This window comes from Macrotis lagotis, chromosome X (assembly GCF_037893015.1).
Source record: "Macrotis lagotis isolate mMagLag1 chromosome X, bilby.v1.9.chrom.fasta, whole genome shotgun sequence".
NCBI classification, from domain to species: Eukaryota; Metazoa; Chordata; class Mammalia; order Peramelemorphia; family Peramelidae; genus Macrotis; species Macrotis lagotis.
Genome location: NC_133666.1, coordinates 48,065,377 through 48,085,059, shown reverse-complemented (window position 1 = coordinate 48,085,059; position 19,683 = coordinate 48,065,377). Strand labels below are relative to the sequence as shown.

The following is a 19,683-nucleotide window of genomic DNA, read 5'->3' as shown; positions in this document are numbered from 1 at the left end:
AGCCAAAAGTCATTTTGGAATTTTAATTTTTTTAAAGGAAAATGCTGTTATCCAAAATCAGGGAGACAAAAAACAAACTTAAAAAGTAGGTGAGGGCAGTGGATAGAGCCCCAGCCCTGGAGTCAAGAGGACCTGAGTTCAAATCCAACCTCAGACACATAATGATTGCTTAGCTGTGTGACCTTAGGCAAGTCACTTAACCCCATTGCCTTGCAGAAGCCTTAAAAAAAAAAAGGAGCTGAGCTACTGGGCCGAGTCTTGCCCAGGACAAGACTCTTCATGATTGTGGAATGAATAACACTGGACAAGCCTTCCTCTCTCAGATTCACTGACTCAACAACAGACTACAAAAATGGCAGCTTAAGTTACTTCAGTAATGGCTTATCGATCAGACAACCACTTAGAACCAGTGAGGGCCAACTGGTAAACTGTCAGTTGACCACCTTAGTTACCTCAGAAATTGGTAACCTCAACAAATCAGAACTTGATTTCCTAGGACTACCTGGACTTAAGAAAATAATAATTAACTTAAAACTATACATGTGCATGGCTGAATATTCAAAAACTTTCATAACGTGTAACTGGAAAAAGAAAAGAAAATAGCAACTGAAAAACAAAAACAAAAAAGAAAAGAGTAACAATGCTAATTTAACTTAAAAGTGTTGTAATATGTGTGAGGCTACATTTCCAGTCCCCCCCCAAATCCCACTGTTAAACATTTACAAGCACACCCTTTCACTGCTCTACAAACCTGAATTTGAGCTCAGAAGGAGGGCAATAGAAGGTTCAGAGAAGGAGCCATCACCAGAGCAGAGATCTGGGAGCTGGCGGCCAACAAGGCCAACACCAATACCACCATCGTGCATGTATATGGCCCTTTGAAATTTGTAGTGTGCTTTCTGTTCATTATCTCATCTGAGCCTCCTATTTTTGTGAAAACTGCTCATAGATCCTCTAGCCCTTCCTTGTGAAGAAAAGCCATGGGGGAATTGACAAAACTCCATGGGCTCCCTTGGGGGGAAGGGGGGGAGAGACAGGCGAGAGGCACAGTACCGGAGACCATGGTTCAAGGCCGGTTCTGGGGAGGGAGCACTTATGGATGAATACAGCATCGACAGGCCCAGCAAGGGGGAAATAAAGGCTACTGCTTCCATGGTCACAGAATCATTTCAGTGTTGAGAAAGACCCAACAAGTCATCCAGTATGGCTTGCATGGGATTGTTCTCCCCCCCCCCCAATAAAACAAAAGGTGCCACCTTTTCTCCAGGCTGGGGCTGAGTTCTGCAGGCTTGGAGCATGCATCTCCCTCCATCACCATCTCCATGCCTCCGCAGTCCCCACCCCAGCATCCTCCCATCTTCCCCTGCTCCTCTTTGAACACAACCTTGCACAGGCAGACAGGCCCCTGGGGAAGAAACTGCCTCTAAAATTAGCCCAGCTCGGCAGCATGCCGGCCAGGACTGCAGAGGCTCCAGGAGAGGAGGGAGAGCTCGGGGAGGCTGCAATTACAGTAGACAAACAGGACCCTGGGGGAGGGAAGGAGGGGGCCCAACCCCACGCAGACTTACCGCTTCTCATTATGCTGACCCCACAATTCCCCTTCTCAAATTTCACTCCTTCATACTTATAACCTGTCACAGAAAAAAAACGGGAGGGGGGGTGGAGAGTGTTAGATTTTACTGATGAAGCAGATTATTTCTTGGAGAAGGCCCTCCTGGTTTGGGGGAGCAAAAAGACGAGCAGCTGCCTTCTCCAAACATGGTTTGTCAGCACTGGGGTCCAGCCCTCTGCCTGAAGCAGGGTCTGATCATCTGTTGCTTTAAGGAGTGAAAGTGATAACGAAGAGAGGGCCAGACAGGCCAAGATGCAACCTGGTTTTCCATTCTAGGACCTTTCTGAAGGCCTCAAGGCAGGACCTGACTAGCCTGAGATCTAAACCAATAAGCTGACCTGGAGCCATTCAAGTCTTAAAGCCTATTTATTATGATCCGTCTACATGAGACAATGAAAACAGTAGAACTTCTTAGGATAATAGCTCAAATTTCCACCATAAATCCCTGGGGAGTTCATCGAATAGACAGGATTTCTTCTCATAGTGATGTGGCTGGACTAGGAATCTGGAAGACTTAGGTTCAAATTCCACCTCAAGCTGTCTGAACTTCAGTTTTCTCATCCACAAATGGCAATAATGCTAATACTCATAGTACTGACCTCACAGGCCCACTTTAAGGCTCAAATAAATCACATAAGGCTCATTAAGGATCAGCAAGTGGCTATAAGGAGCTTTCTAAAGTTTAAAGCCCTATAGGTATTCATTGTCAGTGTTAGAACATGAGGAAAAGACCTGTTTTCTTTGAAAGTGAATTAAATGGAAAAGCACTGGTCCTCCCAATGGCATTCCAACACCCTTCCTGTCCACTGACGAGGATCCCACAAGTCCCTCTTTGTCATTTCTCCCCACCAAAGTGAATATGACAACAAGTCTATTCAGGTTGCCAGCTAAACTACCTTGAACACAGGCCCAATGGTGCAAATCCGAAGAAGATGAAGCAATCGTCACGGTCAACTCAACTGCTGGGCCCTCCTCCCAGCCCTCACTACCTTGGCCAGATGTCTAGGCTGCTCTTGATAAGACAACTTTGCCTCCTAAAAGCACCTGACAATTCCCCAAGTATTTTCCTCACCACAAGGCTGTGAAGTAATAGCCAATATGAGGCCCATTAGCTGCCCCTCTGATCAGAGAGCAACAACCCTGCCCCATAGTGATCCGGAGTATCTCAATTCTGTTAGAGAGACAGGGAACTGAGGCTCAGCAAGAATCAGGGGCCAACTTGCCTTCTCCAGTTTTGTCCAACTCGAGTAAAAGCTGGGCCATTGAACCATATACAAGGATCTCTGCAGCCGCAGGACTTCAAGAACCCCAAATGAATATGTCCTATAGTCTATTGGATTTTTATTTATTTTGCTCGCTATTGCCCCATTACATTTAATCAGCTTCAGCCACACTCAGGAAAACTATAGCAAGAATATTCCAGTCCTCTGCCCTTGACTTTACAGGAAATTGCAGACCCAGCATGGAAACCTCCGATTACCAGGCCAGTGCCCAGCACTGCCGCCACACCCACCGCCAAGATCAACAATCAGAATAATGGCTAGCATTTATCCAGGGACTGAAGGTGTGAAGAGCACTTTAGTGGCCTGTGGGGGCTCAGGGCTCGGTGCCCAACCTTCACAAGGTAAGCCAGGGTCAACAGCTGCCCTAAACCGCCCAGAGCCCTAAATTGCTAAATTGTCTTTTCCAGAGGAAGGCAAGTGGGGGGAACTAAGGCACCTTTTCAGCTCTCTCCAACTTCATTGTTTTGTCTAATTATCATTCTTCTACCTAATGCATTTGATTGAAAATGCTGAGCCAGTCTCCCCCATTTACCAGCCGGTGGCTTCCCCACCAAGGTGTGAGTCTTAGCCATGTCCCCACGGGCCATTGGGGAGACAACACCTGCCTAGCCAAGGATATTTATTAACCTTTAACTCGGATCGACAGGCAAACCATTAAGAAAAAGTCATGGCGTTAAATGTCTCACAGAGTTCATTAAGACGCTAAAAAGGCCAGCTCCAGAGAGATGCCTCCTTGTGGGCATTGATTTCTTCCTTTCCTGGTCCCCCCTCCTCGCCCCCATCCTGGCAGACTCACCTGTCGGAGTGGTCACTGTGCACTCTTTGTACGGCAGCTGATTCAGTCCCTCTTCCACAACAAGCCTAATCTGTAGAACAAAGGAAAGAATTCGTTTAGACAGAATGAAGACGTGGGTCCCATGCACTGAAGGTCAGGCATCACCTCAGGACCATCCATAGGAACACCAGGAGCCTTTGTGGGGGAGCTGGGAGGAAGGGGGAGGGCCCAACATGGGCCCACTCCTCTCTGCTCTTAGAAGCACAGAACATTAGGAAGGCAAAGAGGCTCAGAGCCCTGCTCAGTCCATCCCACCACACACTCTCATTTTACTGAGGAGAAGCTAAGTGACTTGTCCAAGCTCATGCAGAGGCAAAATCTGAACCTGGGTCCTCTGGCCCCAAACCTGCTGGTACACTGTCCTGATTTGGACTAAGTAATCTTTATGGCAACTGGGTGATAACTTCAAACAATCTCTGTTCTTTTCTCCCTCCTCTCTCCTTCCTTTTTCTTTTCCTTTCTCTCTCCTCTCTCTCCTTTTTTCTCCCCTCTCTCTCTTCTCCTTTTCTTTTCTCTCTCCTTTCTCCTTGCCCACCTCTCTCTTACCTCCCTCTCCTCTTTTTCCTTTTTCTCTCTCCCTCTTCTTTCCCCCCTTCCTCTCTCCCCTTCTTCTCTCTTTTCTCTCATTCATCTCATCTCTCTCATCCATCTCTCTCTCTCTCTCTCTCTCTCTCTCTCTCACACACACACACACACACACACACACACACACACACAGTTTGTGTAAAGAGAGGAGGAGGAGGGCAATTCTATCCCAATAGGCTTCCTGGTGACTATTATAAAAGATGTGGGAGAAAAGACTGAGAAGAGTCTCCACAAAGGGGATCAGCTGCTACCCGAAGGGAACTTCTGGCAAGAAAAGCCAGTTAAGAGTTTGCACCATTCATTTTCTACAATCAATATAGCACTACTGATTGAAAAGGAAAAACCAGAGACAAACCTGGGCTTAGGCTCCATTATGTCAGCCCAAGGAAGGCTGAGCAGCCATTAAAATGATCAATGTTGAGTGCTAGGCAGAGGGCCCGAAACCCCAGGATCTCAGGATGTCACAGCCTCCAGCCACCACTTTCGAGGAAAATGTCTGTTTCATAGGAGCAAATGAGAAGGCAAAGCCAGACTTCTCTTCTTTGAAGAGCCCAGGGTTCTCTGCAGTTCTCCAAGGTGCCCCCCCACACCAAGCTCAACCGGATACAAACAAATTGTGGAAGGTCCTGGTCAGAGTCGAGTACTGTGACTAAGATGGCCAAGGCAGCTGCCCAAAGCCAGGAGACACTTTGCTAGCGGGGGCTCTCATTGATCCAGAAGCTACTAGAATTCCTCACTAGGAACAGGGGTCACCTTCCCAAGAAACTTCAGATGAACATGGGAAGAAGCCAAAGATCTTGCCCTCAGTCATTCTCCCTCCCAAGATCATTCCTCTGGGAGACAGTATGCCTGTCCCTGAAGCTATTTCCCAATGAATGTGGCCTGGACTTTGCAGGGAAAGAGACTTGGAGGAAAAAACGAAGGCAGGTGAGAGAGGAGCCCCTTTTCTCCTTAGGGATCACTTGGCTTCCTCCCAGTATCCTGCACTTAGACTCTCTTCGTATAAGGTCTAAAAAAGAAGACAGTTGAGCTGATTTCTGATAGCACTGAGAAACACTACTGACATCAACTACAATTGGTGGGGCTTGAGATGGCTCCTGGAGGCCCAAGCTTTAGAAAGACCCCTTGTACATCTGAGGAAACTTAGGCTCAGTGAGCCCCTTGCCAGGGTCCCACAGGATTTCAAACCAGGTCCTTTGAGGCCAAATGCAGCAAAGTGGACTGTGCTCTTTTAGCCTTGAGTAAATCTCAAGTAGAGTAAGTAACATCACAAGAGAGGATAGGGGGCTGTAATCGTTTGTTTTCTTAGGTTTTTTCCCCCCAAGGCAATGGGGTTAAGTGACTTGCCCAAGGCTACACAGCTAGGTCATTATTAAGTGGCTGAGGCCAGATTTGAACTCAGGTACTCCTGACTCCAGGGCTAGTACTCTATCTACTGTGCCACCTAGCTGCCCTGGCTGTAATCTTTAAAGCAAAGTCAGTTTTACTGTCTATGATCTGGTTAAAATTAAGAAGCTAAAACACCCTGTGTTGCTGCTTCTCTTAATCTACCACCAGCATCTTTGTCCTGGCATCCAAGAAGCATCTTTGGCAGAAGGCCCTGGCCAGCTGCCCCGCCCCCCCACCTCAGAGGACACGTCCAAAATGCTTGCTGATGGATGCTAAGTAATCGTCACCCCTTGCTTTTCTCAACCCAATAGGAGTTCCCAACTTTCAATCTGGTCACATGAAGAAGAGTTAAGGCAAAAGACAACTGTTGCCTAAGAAACACTTCTCCATATGAAATCAGAGTTATTCGGCCAGGCTAGGATTTTCAAGTAAAATCACTGAAGAGAAATAATTCCCCGTTAGAAGGATGGGACTGGGAAAGCATTTTAATCTGCTATTCAACCTATTTCAACCCACTATATTCAACATAGCCTTGAGAAAAACAGATGAACCAAGGGGCGGCTAGGTGGTGCAGTGGATAAAGCACCAGCCTTGGAGTCAGGAGTGCCTGGGTTCAAATCCGGTCTCAGACACTTAACAATAATTACCTAGCTGTGTGGCCTTGGGCAAGCCACTTAACCCCATTTGCCTTGCAAAAAACCCCCTAAAAAACAAAACAGAGTCCAATAAAAATACAATTTTAAAAAAACAGATGAACCAGCACCAGCCCTGGAGTCAGGAGGATTTGAGTTCAAATCTGACCTTAGTCACTAGCTGTGACCTTAGGCAAGTCCCTTCATCCCAAATGCCTTCCAAAAAACCCCAATAGATGAGAGAAATACACAGAGCTAAAGCCCTTTCTCTCCCAACATCAAACCCCACCTTTGTCTTTTAAACAAAGGTCTTGATCCCTGGGGACTAGCTAGCTAGTCCTAGTCCTAGTCTCCCTAGGCTACTCTCGGCCCCCCTTTGAATCCCCAGCTCCATGGTTCTCCCTGGCAGTTGAGGAAGGAGCCAGCCCAGCCTCAATTTACAGAGAAGTCCAACTGAGGTCCAGAGAGGGGAAGGGGCCTCAAAGCCAAAGAGTGAGAGAGCCAAGACTCAAAGTCACATCTTACTCAGTGCTACAGGAAATGAGTTCACCCTGAGGGCTTTAGGATGAAAGGGTCTAAAGGCCAAATCTTCCTTCAACCATAGAAGCAAAACTTCAGGAGACTGACCAGGCTGGCAACTGACTGGCAATCCCTCCCCCTCCCCCTTGGGCAACACTTGGCACGTGTCGCTGATTCACAACAATGAAATGGAAATGGGCAGCATCTACCTACCAAACGGTCCGCAGAAAACATGAAGTCCCCTCGACTGGCTGTCCTAAAAGAAAGTAGGACAATTTTAGTCTCAATGATAACTTTAGGGTAAAATATGAATTTATACATATAGTCATAATACTGCTTGCAACACCTTCTCACTCGTGTTCATTCTCTCTCTCTCCCTCCCTCCCTCCCCCCCCAGTTAAAATTTCCTATGTGCAAATGTCCAGGAAACCATTTTTATTGAATAAATGGCACTATAAAAATGTTTTGACCAGTATACTCAGAAAAATATGGAATTCAAGTCCCCATTCTTGGTTAAAAAAAAAAAAGCTGCCTAAGATCATGCAACATCATTCAATCTATGCAGAAAACAGATTGTCAAGAAAACTATCCAAATAAAACTGGAATGCTCCCCCTTTGCCTTCCTCCATTCTTCCTCTTTCCTAAAAGCCTTCAACAAGAAATAAACAAAGGCCTCCTTTGGCCCATACCTTTCAAGAGCTTTTAGCTCCAAAACCAACCTTCCATTCCCCAATAAATAAGTGCCCCATCTTTTCCTCAAAACCAAACCCTTCATTTCATAAGAAATGTTTTCATGTTGCTCTGTTCTCTCAACCTGCAGTGCTGACCCATGGTGCAACCGAGGTTTGCCCTCCTACTGTCTAGACCGGGGCAGGCCCAAGTCCAAATGAAAGGTCGGGTTATTGCCATGAGTCAAAACTTGCTCTCATAATCTGTGGCTGGAGCCCCACCTCACCACTGAACTGGCTTCTCTCTAAACAGCCATGCTGTGAGTGACTCTTGGAATTGATTTTCATTCTGTGTATTTATAAACCCCCAACTGTCCTGTCCATAGGAGTCCCTAAACCCACAGGCCGAGATGCCCAAAAGGACATATGTCAAGCATGCCATTTATGTTTAGCCAGCGGTAGAAACCATGGTCACTTCCTATCACTGGGAGAAGCAGGGAAATGCTGCACAGGTCTACGAAGCCACTGCAAGGGCCCCAGGATGCTTTGGGGCTTGAAATCTATGGATGGACCACAGGAATGTTGAACCAGGGGAAGGGGAGGGAGGACATTTAGGGTTATTGATAATGTTCAGAGAAAAGTCAAAGAGATTTTGGAGCAAATTAAAAGAATTACAGAGCCTAAAAAAAATTTCAGAAACCAGTCACAACCCCAATCTGAACAATAATCCCCTTTATAAATTAACCCAACAAGTGTTATGCAGTAGTAAACTTACATCTGTTTAAAAAAAATATATATTGCAAGTAACAGGTATGCATATAGGCATACACATATAAAAAAAGTCCTATTTTTTTTCCCTTCATTAAAGTCCTCTTCTGATGAGGTAAGCCTAGATTCTCAGAGTCGAACTAGGGTAGGTCTGTCACTCTGGAAACGCCCAGGCTGGCTCACCACTAAGCAGATGCTCAGTCACCAAGGGGAGCCTTTGCCAGGCTACAGGAAGCCTGAGGGTGGGGAGAGGGAGTCTTCATTGGGGAAGGGTATCCACAAAACAAGTACTAAAGAGATGATTTCTTATTTATTTCCTGTTTCTTGAAGGAGATCCAAATTTCTCACTAATTTCCTAATGACACTGAACAAAACTGTTTAGATAAGTCTTCTACAATATTAACTATGATAAAACAATCAATATACAAGAATATAGGTCATATATTCATAATCAACCTTCAGCTTCTCACCCTAGGGACCTGAAAACATATACACACATACACACAACACACACACACACACACACGGAATCAGAGCCCCACATCAAGTATCGACTTTCTACAGCCATGCTAAACCTTGCCGTCTTTCATTTCTATAATCTAGCTTTAAAACATTTCTGTTAAGGCAGGAAAGGACAGTGAAAAAAAATTTAATGTGCAGCACCCTTGCTCTATTTGCTGGGGTCTGGACTGGCTTCTAAGGAAGAATTCTTACTAACAACATAGCCCTGTCCAGACAATGGAGAGTCTTTAAAAAAATAATTTCTATAATTCTCTTAAAGAAACATGGAATGTATATAGGGTGACGATATCCCTTGCCCTTGATCCATCTATTTCCATATTCCCTTTCCTCTAGTTCATCATCTCTCATTCTGTCGAGTTACCAAAAACTCACAAATCTTTTGTTTTTACATTAGAATTTTTTCCTTCCTTCACCCGGAAATAGCAACTTCATTGAGCCTGAGAACAAACCCCTTTTTTTTCCCCATCCTCCAAATAAAAACAACCCATTCTGCATTGCCCCCCCCCCCCACAGACACACATATATGCGGGCTCAGAGCTCAGAACAGTCTTGCTGTCTTTCAGGCCCTGACGGGCCCTACAAGCAGACTTATTTGTGCCGTACCAAGTCGGCATTACTTCATATAATCACTAGTAATTCAAGTAATTACTAGCCTATCCCCTGCTGCTCTCCAGACTTCAAATCTATGCTCTTCACTTTCAATCAATTTAGAAATTAACATATAGCTAGGATACAAGGTGATTACAGTTTTTAAAACCCACAGTAATGGCCAACATCTCTATTAAATCCATAGCTCTATTGTTCCTGGTCCAAACTTCATAAACACACAGATCAATCAACAAGTATTTATTGCACATCTGCTGTGAGCCTCTTGGTGGGGACCTTGACCTCTGGGAAGGCCGGGGCAGCAGGATTCGGCATGGCCAGGTTCTCCTGAGCCCCTCCTGAGCCCAAGAAACCAAGGGATATAGACTCAGGTGCCGCCATCAGCCTCTGTCATCTCAGAAGTGAGAGGGGAGAGGTTAATCACCAGAAGACAGGCCAACGGGTGAGGATTTCTTTGGCCACAGCAATGCCTTGAAACCATTGACAAAAGCATGAAGAGCCTGCTCTGTGTCGCCCATGCAGATGAAATCATGGAGCTTTTGAAATCAGGAGGCAGCTGCGGCAAGGCGGCCTGCTTCAAACAGTTCTCGCTGGCCTATCCCCTGCTGCTTTCCAGATCAGCTCCGTTTCAGTTTAAATCAATTTCGGAATTCAAATATAGATAGAAGACAATAAGTTGATTACATTTTTTTTAAATCCACAGTCACCTTCGGTACCTCCATTTATATTCTGAGCTGTGTTGCTAAGGCCAACACTGTTAAACCGAGTGGAGCCACAGATTTGTCTGGCTGATCAATCAACAACTGTTTACCTTCTATTTGCCCAGTTCCAAGCTTGGCTGTGGTATGGATCTTCTGTTAATGGAGATGCTTTTATGAAAACTAACCCTAGGCCTCATTAGCCACCGAACCTTGGAGGAAAAGCTTAACTCGATTCCTTTTCGCCTTGGAATCACTAAACTGCATTTCTCCTACTGGGACCAAAGCTTTGAAAAAGACATTTTAATCATCTTCTATTTGAAAGGCAACCCAGAGAACATCCAGTGCAAAGCAAGATACACACCCAGAATGCTCAAAACCATTTCAATATTGCCTAATATTTAAACAGACAAGAACATCCAGACACTCATAATTCATAGCATGGAAATCAAATTAAACTTTAAGCCGAGTGCCCTTTCAATTGTACATCCTGATTGATGAAGGCACAGCAGCCACACTGAAAATACTCCGTTTGCCTCTAATTCCCGGAGCCCCACATGCAGGCATAAGTGGAACGGCAAAGGCAGCCATTTGGCGATGAAAGCGCCTCACATTTCTTTGGCTACTCCCGAGTCCGAGAGCTAAGCCGATGGCAGCTTTGGGGCTCCCCTGGTTGGTAAATGGGCCTCTTCCCTTCTCAAAAAGGAACTCTTGTTCAATTATTCAAAACTCGGAAGAGAGCAGTTAAGATGCTTGTAGTTGTGGGTTTATTAGAAAATAGATGTGCCTTATAAGAAATCCAGAGAGCTAAAATGTAGAACTCCCAAGATCTTGGAATATCAAAGCAAATAAAAACAAAATAACAATACTCTTCTAAGATGTTTACTCAAACCCCCAAAGCAGATTTTTATCAGACTCAATATTTTAATTGGATTGTTTTTAAGTGAACTGGCATGTGTAAGTTTTGTTCTTGAAATTTTCCCCTTGAAAATAATATGAAATTGACTTTATAGACATAATAGATATCATATTTCTTGCTTTCTCAATGAGTAGGGGTGGTGGTAGAGAGGAGAAAATTTAGAACTGTAAATAACAATGTTCAATTTTGTTAAAAGAGAAAATAATATGAAAAAATTTAGAAAAACTTTTTAGAGAACAGACCAATTTTCTCCCTTAAATTACAACTGGCCAGAGACTACTTTAGAGTCCCAAACCTAAGGATTCCCAGGGGGCCCCCTATAGGTTTGGAAGGTGAAAGAAAATGACAATAACCAAAAATTATTGATGCTCAGAGTGTGCACAGAAAATCCCATTTAGCAAAACAATGGTCCATTTCTGTTCCTGTGTGGACTCATGTCTCCAGAGATAACACACATGAGTATATGGATTTACATATGAAATAAGGGCTCTGAGCCCTTCATTACTAATCCAGAAAAGGGACCACTGTTTCAGAGAGAGTTCCCTACTCTGTAAAAGGAGGCAGACAGAGCTTGACAATGCCAAAGGCCCCTCCACTTCAGACATCCAATGACACCCCTGACATTCCTTATTTTACAAAACTCAGTGGGCCTGGGGAAGAACAAACGTAACCATTTTCCAAAAAGAGACTAGAACAACTTAGGCTGAACTCTGGGTCAGTGAGCCCAAATTCTCTTTCTGGCAAAATTCTGGAACATGTTATTAAAGGAATGGAGGTCAGATAATAATGAGGAAGAGAAGAAGAAGCAATGCTCCCTCAATCTACACCAATAACAAAGCAGCAGCTTGGCTTCATCAAAGACTGGTTATGACAAACTAACCCTCTGTCCTTCTTTCACAGGGTCACTAAACTGGCAGATGATCCAAATGTTACAGACATCTTTTGCCTAAATTTTAGCACAGCATGTGATTCTTGGGGAATAGACAGAAAGATGTGGCTGAGAAAAGAACCCAATTAGATATATTCAGAGTTGGTCAGACTTAAAGAATAGTTATTAATGATCTTATGTCACCTTAGCAAGAGGTCTCCAGTGGAATGGCTCAGGAATCTTTGCTTGACCCTGTGCTAACATTTCTATCATCGCCTTAGATAAAGGCAGACATGAAAATCTTAACTATCTTCAGATTAACACAAAGTTGGACACATTGTATGGCACAGTCAGAAGACTTGAATATTGAGAGGAATCAAATTAGCTGAATTTTAATAGGGATAAAAGTAGAGTCTAATACTTGGGTTCCAAAGAAAAATCGACTTCCCAAGTCTAAGATAATAATGTTCATCCTTTGTTTTTTTTTTTTTTTAGGTTTTTGCAAGGCAAATGGAATTAAGTGGCTTGCCCAAGGCCACACAGCTAGGTAATTATTTGAACCTAGGTACTCCTGACTCCAAGGCCGGTGCTTTATCCACTACGACACCTAGCCACCCCCATCCTTCATTCTTGAAGAAGACCATGACATCAGGGAAATGATGCCATTACAAGCACGTGAATTGGGGGGGGGGGGGGGTGTTAAGTCACCAGCCTCACTTTCTCCACTGGAGTCATCTGGGTCCAGTGGCCAAATATGAATCAGGAAGACTGAATATGCCCTGGATGCCAGGCAATCAGGGTGAAGTGACTTGGCCAAGGTCACACAGCTGGTTGGTGTCAGTTGTCTGAGGCCAGATTTGAACTCCCATGGGGCAGTTAGGTGGACTTAATTACCTAGCTGTGTGGCCTTAGGCAAGCCACTTAACTCCATTTGCCTTGCAAACAAACAAAAACAAAACCTGAACCCCCATCCTCCTGATTCCAAGGCCAGCCAGTGCTCTATCCACTGCACCACCTAGGAGTAGTGGGTAGGAAAGATAGGAAAGGCCCAGTTACACAGCAGGCCATTTGAAAAAGGTCTAAATGAGAAGTTTTAGGGGATTGCAAGCTCAATAAGAGTCAGCTGTGTGATATAGTATCCAACAAAGGTACTGTGCTGGGCTCTGGAGGCACAAATACAATGAATGGAAAGGAGCTTATATTATAATCAGGGAGACAATAAGGACATATGTAAGTATATGCAGAGTAAGCATAAAGAGATTAAATACAAATAATTACCAAGTGAACTACAAGACCACTTGGAAGAAAGGGCACTAGCAGCAGGAAATAAGAAGAAAGGTTTTCTGCAGAAGATGGTGCTTGAGCAAAAAACCTAGAGTCAGGAAATCTAAGTTCAAATCCTGTTACAGACATGTGTCCCTGGGCAAGTCACATAACCAGTCTGTCTCAGTTCCCTCATCTGAAAAATGAGGATACTATCTAATAATAATCTTTATCATTAATAAATAATTCTATGAAACATAGGTGAGAAGGGAGTGCATTATACATAGAGAGAGGGGGGAGGACAATGTAAAGAAACAAACAGAGACACAAGATGGAAGAACACAAAGAAAGTCCATGGGGCCAAATCACACGATGCTGGAGGGGAAGAAAGGCTCTCCTGGGCCAAGTTGTAAAGGGCTTAAAGAGATCAACTGCAGAGTTTCTATTTGATCCCAGAGGCAGGAAGGAGCTACAGTGGCTTACTGAATAGATGAGTCAAATGGGCAGCAGTACAGAGGATGGACTGGAGGGATAAGAGACTGAATACTGATGCAATAACTTGGGTGAGAGGTGATGATCACCTGAACTAAGGTAGATGAGTGAGCAGAGAGAAGGGGTCAAATGAGAGACATGTCATGAAGATTGAAATGTGAGGAAATTGAGAAGTTGAGCACAGCACTGAGATGAGGAACCTGAAGCACTAAACTGATGGTGATGCTTTTTAAGAGAAATAGAGAAGTATCTCTGTATCCAGAGAACTGTGGAGTCCGAACTTTTCCCTTTAATTTAGACAAAACCTGTTCCCTTTAATTTAGACAAAAACCTGCTAGCTTATTGTCTGATCTTGCTATCTCTTATACTTTATGTTTCTTCCTTAAGGACATGATTTCTCTCTCATCACACTCAACTTAGAACAATGTACAACATGGAAATAACGTAAAGACTGCCAAATTGCCTTCTGTGGGGGGTGAGGGAGGGGAAGCAAGATTAGGGGGAAATTTTAAAATTCAAAAACAAATAAATAACTTTAATTTTAAAAAAGAGAGAAATAGAAGCATAGGAGAGGGAAGGGCTTAGGGAGAAAGATAGCAGGTTATGTTTGGAACATTTTGAGTTTGAGATATTTCTAGGCCCTCCATTTGGAAATGATCAATGCACATGGAGTAATGTGCAACTAAAACTTGAAGGAGAGATAACTACAGTTCTGAGGAGTCATCTGTGAAGGTTAAATCCAAGGGAGGGTGATAAGATCACTGAGGGAGAAGACTGAGAAGGGAGAGAAGAGGGCCCAGGGCATAACATTGGCATAACCAACAGAGGAATGATGTGACTGATGAATCAGCAAAGGAGCCTAAAAAGGAGCAAGCCAAAAGGTAGGAGAATCAGAAAGAGCAGTGTCCCCAAAACCCAGAGAGAAGATAAGTATTCAGGAGGAGATGGTGGGCAACAATGTCTAATGCTGCAGAGAGGTCCAAAAGGATGAAAAACAACCAGCCCTGGAGTCAGTAGTACCTGAGTTCAAATCCAATCTCAGATACTTAATACCTACTTAGCTGTATGACCTTGGGCAAGTCACTTAACCCTATTACCTTGTAAAAATCCAAAAAAAAACAAACAAAAAAAATCACTGGTAACTTTGGCAAGAGCAATATCAATCTTGTAAGGTCAGAAGCCAGATTGCAAACTCCTGAGAAGTGAGGGGAGATAAAATGGTATAGACACAAGTGTAGACAACTTTTTCTAAAAGTTTCACTGAGAAAGGGAAGAAAGCCATTGAATGATAGGAATTTTTGAGGGATAAGGAATGTTTGAAGACCAAAAGGAAGGAGTCAGAATAGAGTGATTAAAAGAAGCAGCTGTAGTGTTCTAGAAGAAGGAAGGAAATAGACTTGCTCTGCACTGCTCTATCAGACTACATCAGGAGAATTGTATTCCCTTCTAGACAGAACATAGGCTTTGATAAGCTCAAGAGAGTTGAAGGGCAACCAGGATGGTGAAGAGTCTTGAGTTCATCCCATGTGAGAATGGGTAAAGGAATTAGGGACCTTTGGTCTAAGGAAGACTTTGGGGAGAATCTAGGGTGTTGGATTAATTTAGTATGGCCCCACAATGCAAGGTTGTAAGCACAAAGAGACAAATTTAGGTTTTAAGAAGGAAAAAATTTCTTAAGTGTTAGGGTTATGCAAAAGTGGAAAGAGTTGTCTCAGGAGGGATGCTTCCTAGCTACAGGACCCATTTTCAGGTACAGAGTGAAGTCGATTGCCATCGAGGTCCCTTCCAACTCTCTAATCTAATGACATTGGTCCGACATACTACCCACAGCCAACAAAATAATGTGTGGAGAAGCAATTAGAAAGCTGTGGCAATGGGCCAGCTGGGTGGCAGTAAGGATTGGGATGGCAGTGGGAAGAAGAGAGATGAGAAGACTTGCAACTGACTGACAGGGAAAGAGATTTAGAGCTAAAAAAGACCTCAGAGGCCAGATAGTTCAGCCCTAAGGCTCAGAAAGGAGAAGAAACTTGCTAAAGATCACGAGTAATAAGTGAAAGATGCAAGGTTTGAACCCAAGTCCTATGATTCAAAATCTGGTGTTCTTTCCATTTTTCTACATAGCCATTCATGGTCTGTTGTAACTTATTCATAAAGCTTTTTTTCTAACATGTATTTCTGAAGCTTTCATAGCACAGGGTAAGAAAAGGGGGGGGGGGGCTAGAAGGAACTTTCTAAAAAGCCAAAGTCTCAGGGGTGGCTAGGTGGCACAGTGGATAAAGCACTGGAGTCAGGAGTACCTGAGTTCAAATCTGGCCTCAGACACTTCATAATGACCTAGCTGTGTAGCCTTGGCAAGCCACTTAACCCCACTGCCTTGCAAAAACCTCCCCCAAAAATAAAAAAATAAAAAGTCAAAGTTTCTTCAGCCTGAAAAAATCAAAAATTGAAAAACAACAGGACTGAAGTCTATAAAATCGTGAGGTTTGTTCACTATATTTTAAAATGCCTAGATGAGGAGGGGGTATTGTTTGAATTCTGAGTGAAATAGGATCATAGAATTATCAATTTAGCACTAGAGACTATAGAGACCAGTATAAGCCCAGACTCTTGTCAGTGGAATTAATGGTCCCTCTGATTAATAATGTGAGGCACAGGGACTAGACTCAGGATTTCGTTGTCAAGGAAACTCTCAGGTGATGCTGCAGGTCAGCCCCTTCTCCACAACTTACAGGTCCTAGTGCTATGGAATATCAGTTAAGTAACTTGCCAAGGTAATGATTATACATGTCTATTAGATTGCTTTCTGTTGGGGAGGGGGAAGGGAAAAGGAGAGAGGGAGAAATTGTGAAACTAAAAACCTTGCAAAAAAAAGATTATTGAAAACTACTGTTTAAGAAGAAAAGAAAGCTACTGTTGCGTGTAGCTGGAAAAATAAATGAAACATTAAAAAAAGTAACTTCCCAGGGCCACTCAGACATTATTACAGAGCAGAAACAAGACTCGAACATAAGTCTTCCTGGTTGTGAAGCTCTCTCCACATTATGCCATGCTACAGTGTTAGACTCTACTTTTAATATTTAATATTTGTAAAATACTATAGCTGCTATCTCATTTGATCTTTGCATATGACACATCTTATTCCCACTTTACAATCAAGGAAATAGGTTGAGAAAGGTCACCCAGGTAGAGATGGCAGAGTTGGGACTTAATCCCAAGTCTCACACTATTAAATAGTGTGACAAGGTGGTACAGTGGATAGAACCCTGGACTTGGGAGGCAGGAGGATGTGGACTCAGCACTTGACACTACCTGGGTGACCTCGAGCAAGTCACTTAACCCTGTCTGCCTCCCATCCAGGGCCATCTCCAATTGTTCTGATCCATATCTGGCCACTGAATCCAGAAGGGAAAGTAAGGTTGGTGACTTAACACAACCCCCATCCCCCCCCACACACACTCCAATCCCATTCATATGCTTGTTATAGCATCACCTCCCTGATGGAATCATCTTCTTCAAAAAGGAAGGATGAACATCACTGCTACTAAACAGAATAAAGTACCATCTCACAACCAGTAAACCTAGGGTAGTCAGTCACTCTGCTCAAAGGTGATTCTTAGCAGACCAGAGGACTGAGTCTGAAAAGGGTTTGGAGGAAGCAAAGAATGTCTCCAAGGTTGATATGTTTTGCTAGGCTGGGATGCAAGGAGGGAGGGGGATGTCCCCCATTGTGAAGGAAACAAAGAAAATAGCATCAAAAAGCATTTAAAAGAAGGGGGGGCAGCTAGGTGGCACAGTGGTTAGAGCACTGGTCCTGGAGTCAGGAGAACCCAAGTTCAAATGCATCATCAGATGCTTAATTAATTGCCTAGCTCTGTGACTTTGGGCAAATCACTTACCCCATTGCCTTAAATAAATTTAAAAAAAAAGAAAAAAAAAAGAAAGGGGGGCACCAAGGACAAAGAAGGACAGCTGAGATATCCTTATTATAATTACAAGGCGGATTCAGGAGCCCAGCCCTCCTCTAGATAGTAGTAGCCCTAGAAGTCATTTGATTAACAAGCTTTTATTAGGCAAAAGCATGGACCCTGCCCTCCAGGAGCTTGGGCCCAGGAGACAGACCAGAAGAACCTGGGTCTAGGGGATAAAAGATCATTTCTTCAAAGATTCCAAAATTTATCGGCAGGGTCTAGATCTCTTTCTACTTCTCTTTAAAAGTAAAAAGAAATCTGCTGAGGAGGACATGATCCTCTGTTAGGGTTTTCAACCATTATTTACTGAGTTGTCTCTTGGGGCCATCAGACTGTGGTGGGGGCCACCAGATGGCAGGCCAAAAGGCAAAGGATCCCAGCTAGAAGAGACCTCAGAGGCCAGCAGCCACTCTAACAACTGCCATTGGACAGTAAAGGAAACCAGGGCCACCAAGAGCTAGCTAGGCAGTTCGAATGACTTGGAGGACTCGAACTCAGTCCCCCTGACTCCAATACTAATGTTCCTCAAAGGGCAGCAAAATCAAAAGACACTTGTGGAGCAGAATTTCCATCAGTCTTCACAAGGACCAAGTTCTGAGCATAGCCTTGAGTGATCTGAGATGTGGGGGAGGAAGGAAGGAAGAGTTGGGTTACTCGGCCCTGTGGGAACATCCTAATGATCTTGTTCTACCTGGGGACATGACTGACCCACATGGTAAATGTGAGCAGGGCGACCAAGGCATGTTCTCTGCCAGGTCCAAATGAAGCATTAGTGATTCCTCTCAGGTGTGAGCTGATCTGCAAATCATATCTAAGCAATGAAGAGGACATATTAAGCTAGAGCAAGCAAAAATGTTCCTTTGTGGAAACTGATTAAAGACTGATGAAATCAAGCCCTGAAGAGAGTGAATTAAATCAAATTGATTTCAATCAAATTTGCCCAGGCAATATCTACACAAGACTGTATTTCCAAAACTTGTATGACATCAAAGAGATCCCAGTGGTGGTATAAGCTGGGAGAGCATCCTTCCAAGGTCCAACTCAGGGACAACTCACTAGACAAGAGAACTCAGTGGCTTGGGACCTGGCTGAAAGATTACACCCAAAAAAGTTATCATTAGTGGATCAGTTCCAGGAATCTATGCTTGGCCTTGTCTTGTTTAAGAAAGGATCAAAGCATTTTATCAATGGCTTGGATAAAGGCATAGGGGGCACCCAGATCAAGGTCATAGAAGACACAGAGCTGGGAGTGAAGGATAACTTCCACCCAGGATGCCAAAGGCAGGATTCTTAACAACCTTGGGCCCTGATCCAAATCAGATAGTATTGCATTTATCCCTATTAAATTTCAAGTCTTTCATTTGAGTTTTAAATTAATTTTTTTATGAAGATCCATTTTCTTTCACCCCCATTGAGAAAGCAAGAAAAACAAAATCTCTGTTAAAACATTCCATTTAGTTTTTTAAAAAAAAACACCTTTTCTCTTCTCTTCCTCCCTCCTCTACTTCTCAGATCACTCAAGGCTATGCTCAGAAGTTTGTCCCTGTGAAGTCTAATGGGAAAATTTTGCTTTGTCACAAGGATGAGACAGGCAAGGACTAGCTAGACAGCAGTTCATCTGAACAATGTCTAGGGGTTTGAGTAGATCACAAGCACCATATGAGTGGGATATGGCTGCCAAGAGAGTGAATGTCAGCTTGGGCTGTATTAAGAGAAGGCCAGGGAACCAATGTCTCTACTGTACTCCAGCCTGATCAGCCCAGATCTAGCATTCTGTTTGGGGTGTGGCATTTCATAAAGCTTGAAAACATTCAGGGAAAGCAGATCATGATGTTATAGGGTGAGATCATGTCATGTCAACATCATTTGGAGAAACTAGGGATGTTCAGTCTAAGACAGAGCAGAGTTGGGGAAGAACTTGGTATCTTATCCTCAAGTCTTAGAAGATTAGGACTAGCCTGGAAAAGAGAGTTTCTACTTGTTCTACTTGATCCCAAAGGACAGAACCACAAACGATGGGCAGAAGGTGCAGAGAGACTGATGCTGGTTTGATGCC

General features: G+C 43.8%; 1 protein-coding gene across 1 annotated transcript in view; it reads right to left on the bottom strand.

Moving 5' to 3' along the window:
• The window catches only part of UPRT (uracil phosphoribosyltransferase homolog), a 46,132-nt gene that overhangs the window by 6,605 nt on the left and 19,844 nt on the right, over window positions 1-19,683 (bottom strand). Inside the window, exons 2-4 of the mRNA XM_074200493.1 lie at window positions 7,069-7,111; window positions 3,692-3,761; window positions 1,569-1,631 (exon numbers count right to left, since the gene is read on the bottom strand). Of these exons, the coding sequence (XP_074056594.1) occupies window positions 1,569-1,631; window positions 3,692-3,761; window positions 7,069-7,111 (176 nt within the window). The remainder of the gene's footprint in view (window positions 1-1,568; window positions 1,632-3,691; window positions 3,762-7,068; window positions 7,112-19,683) is intronic.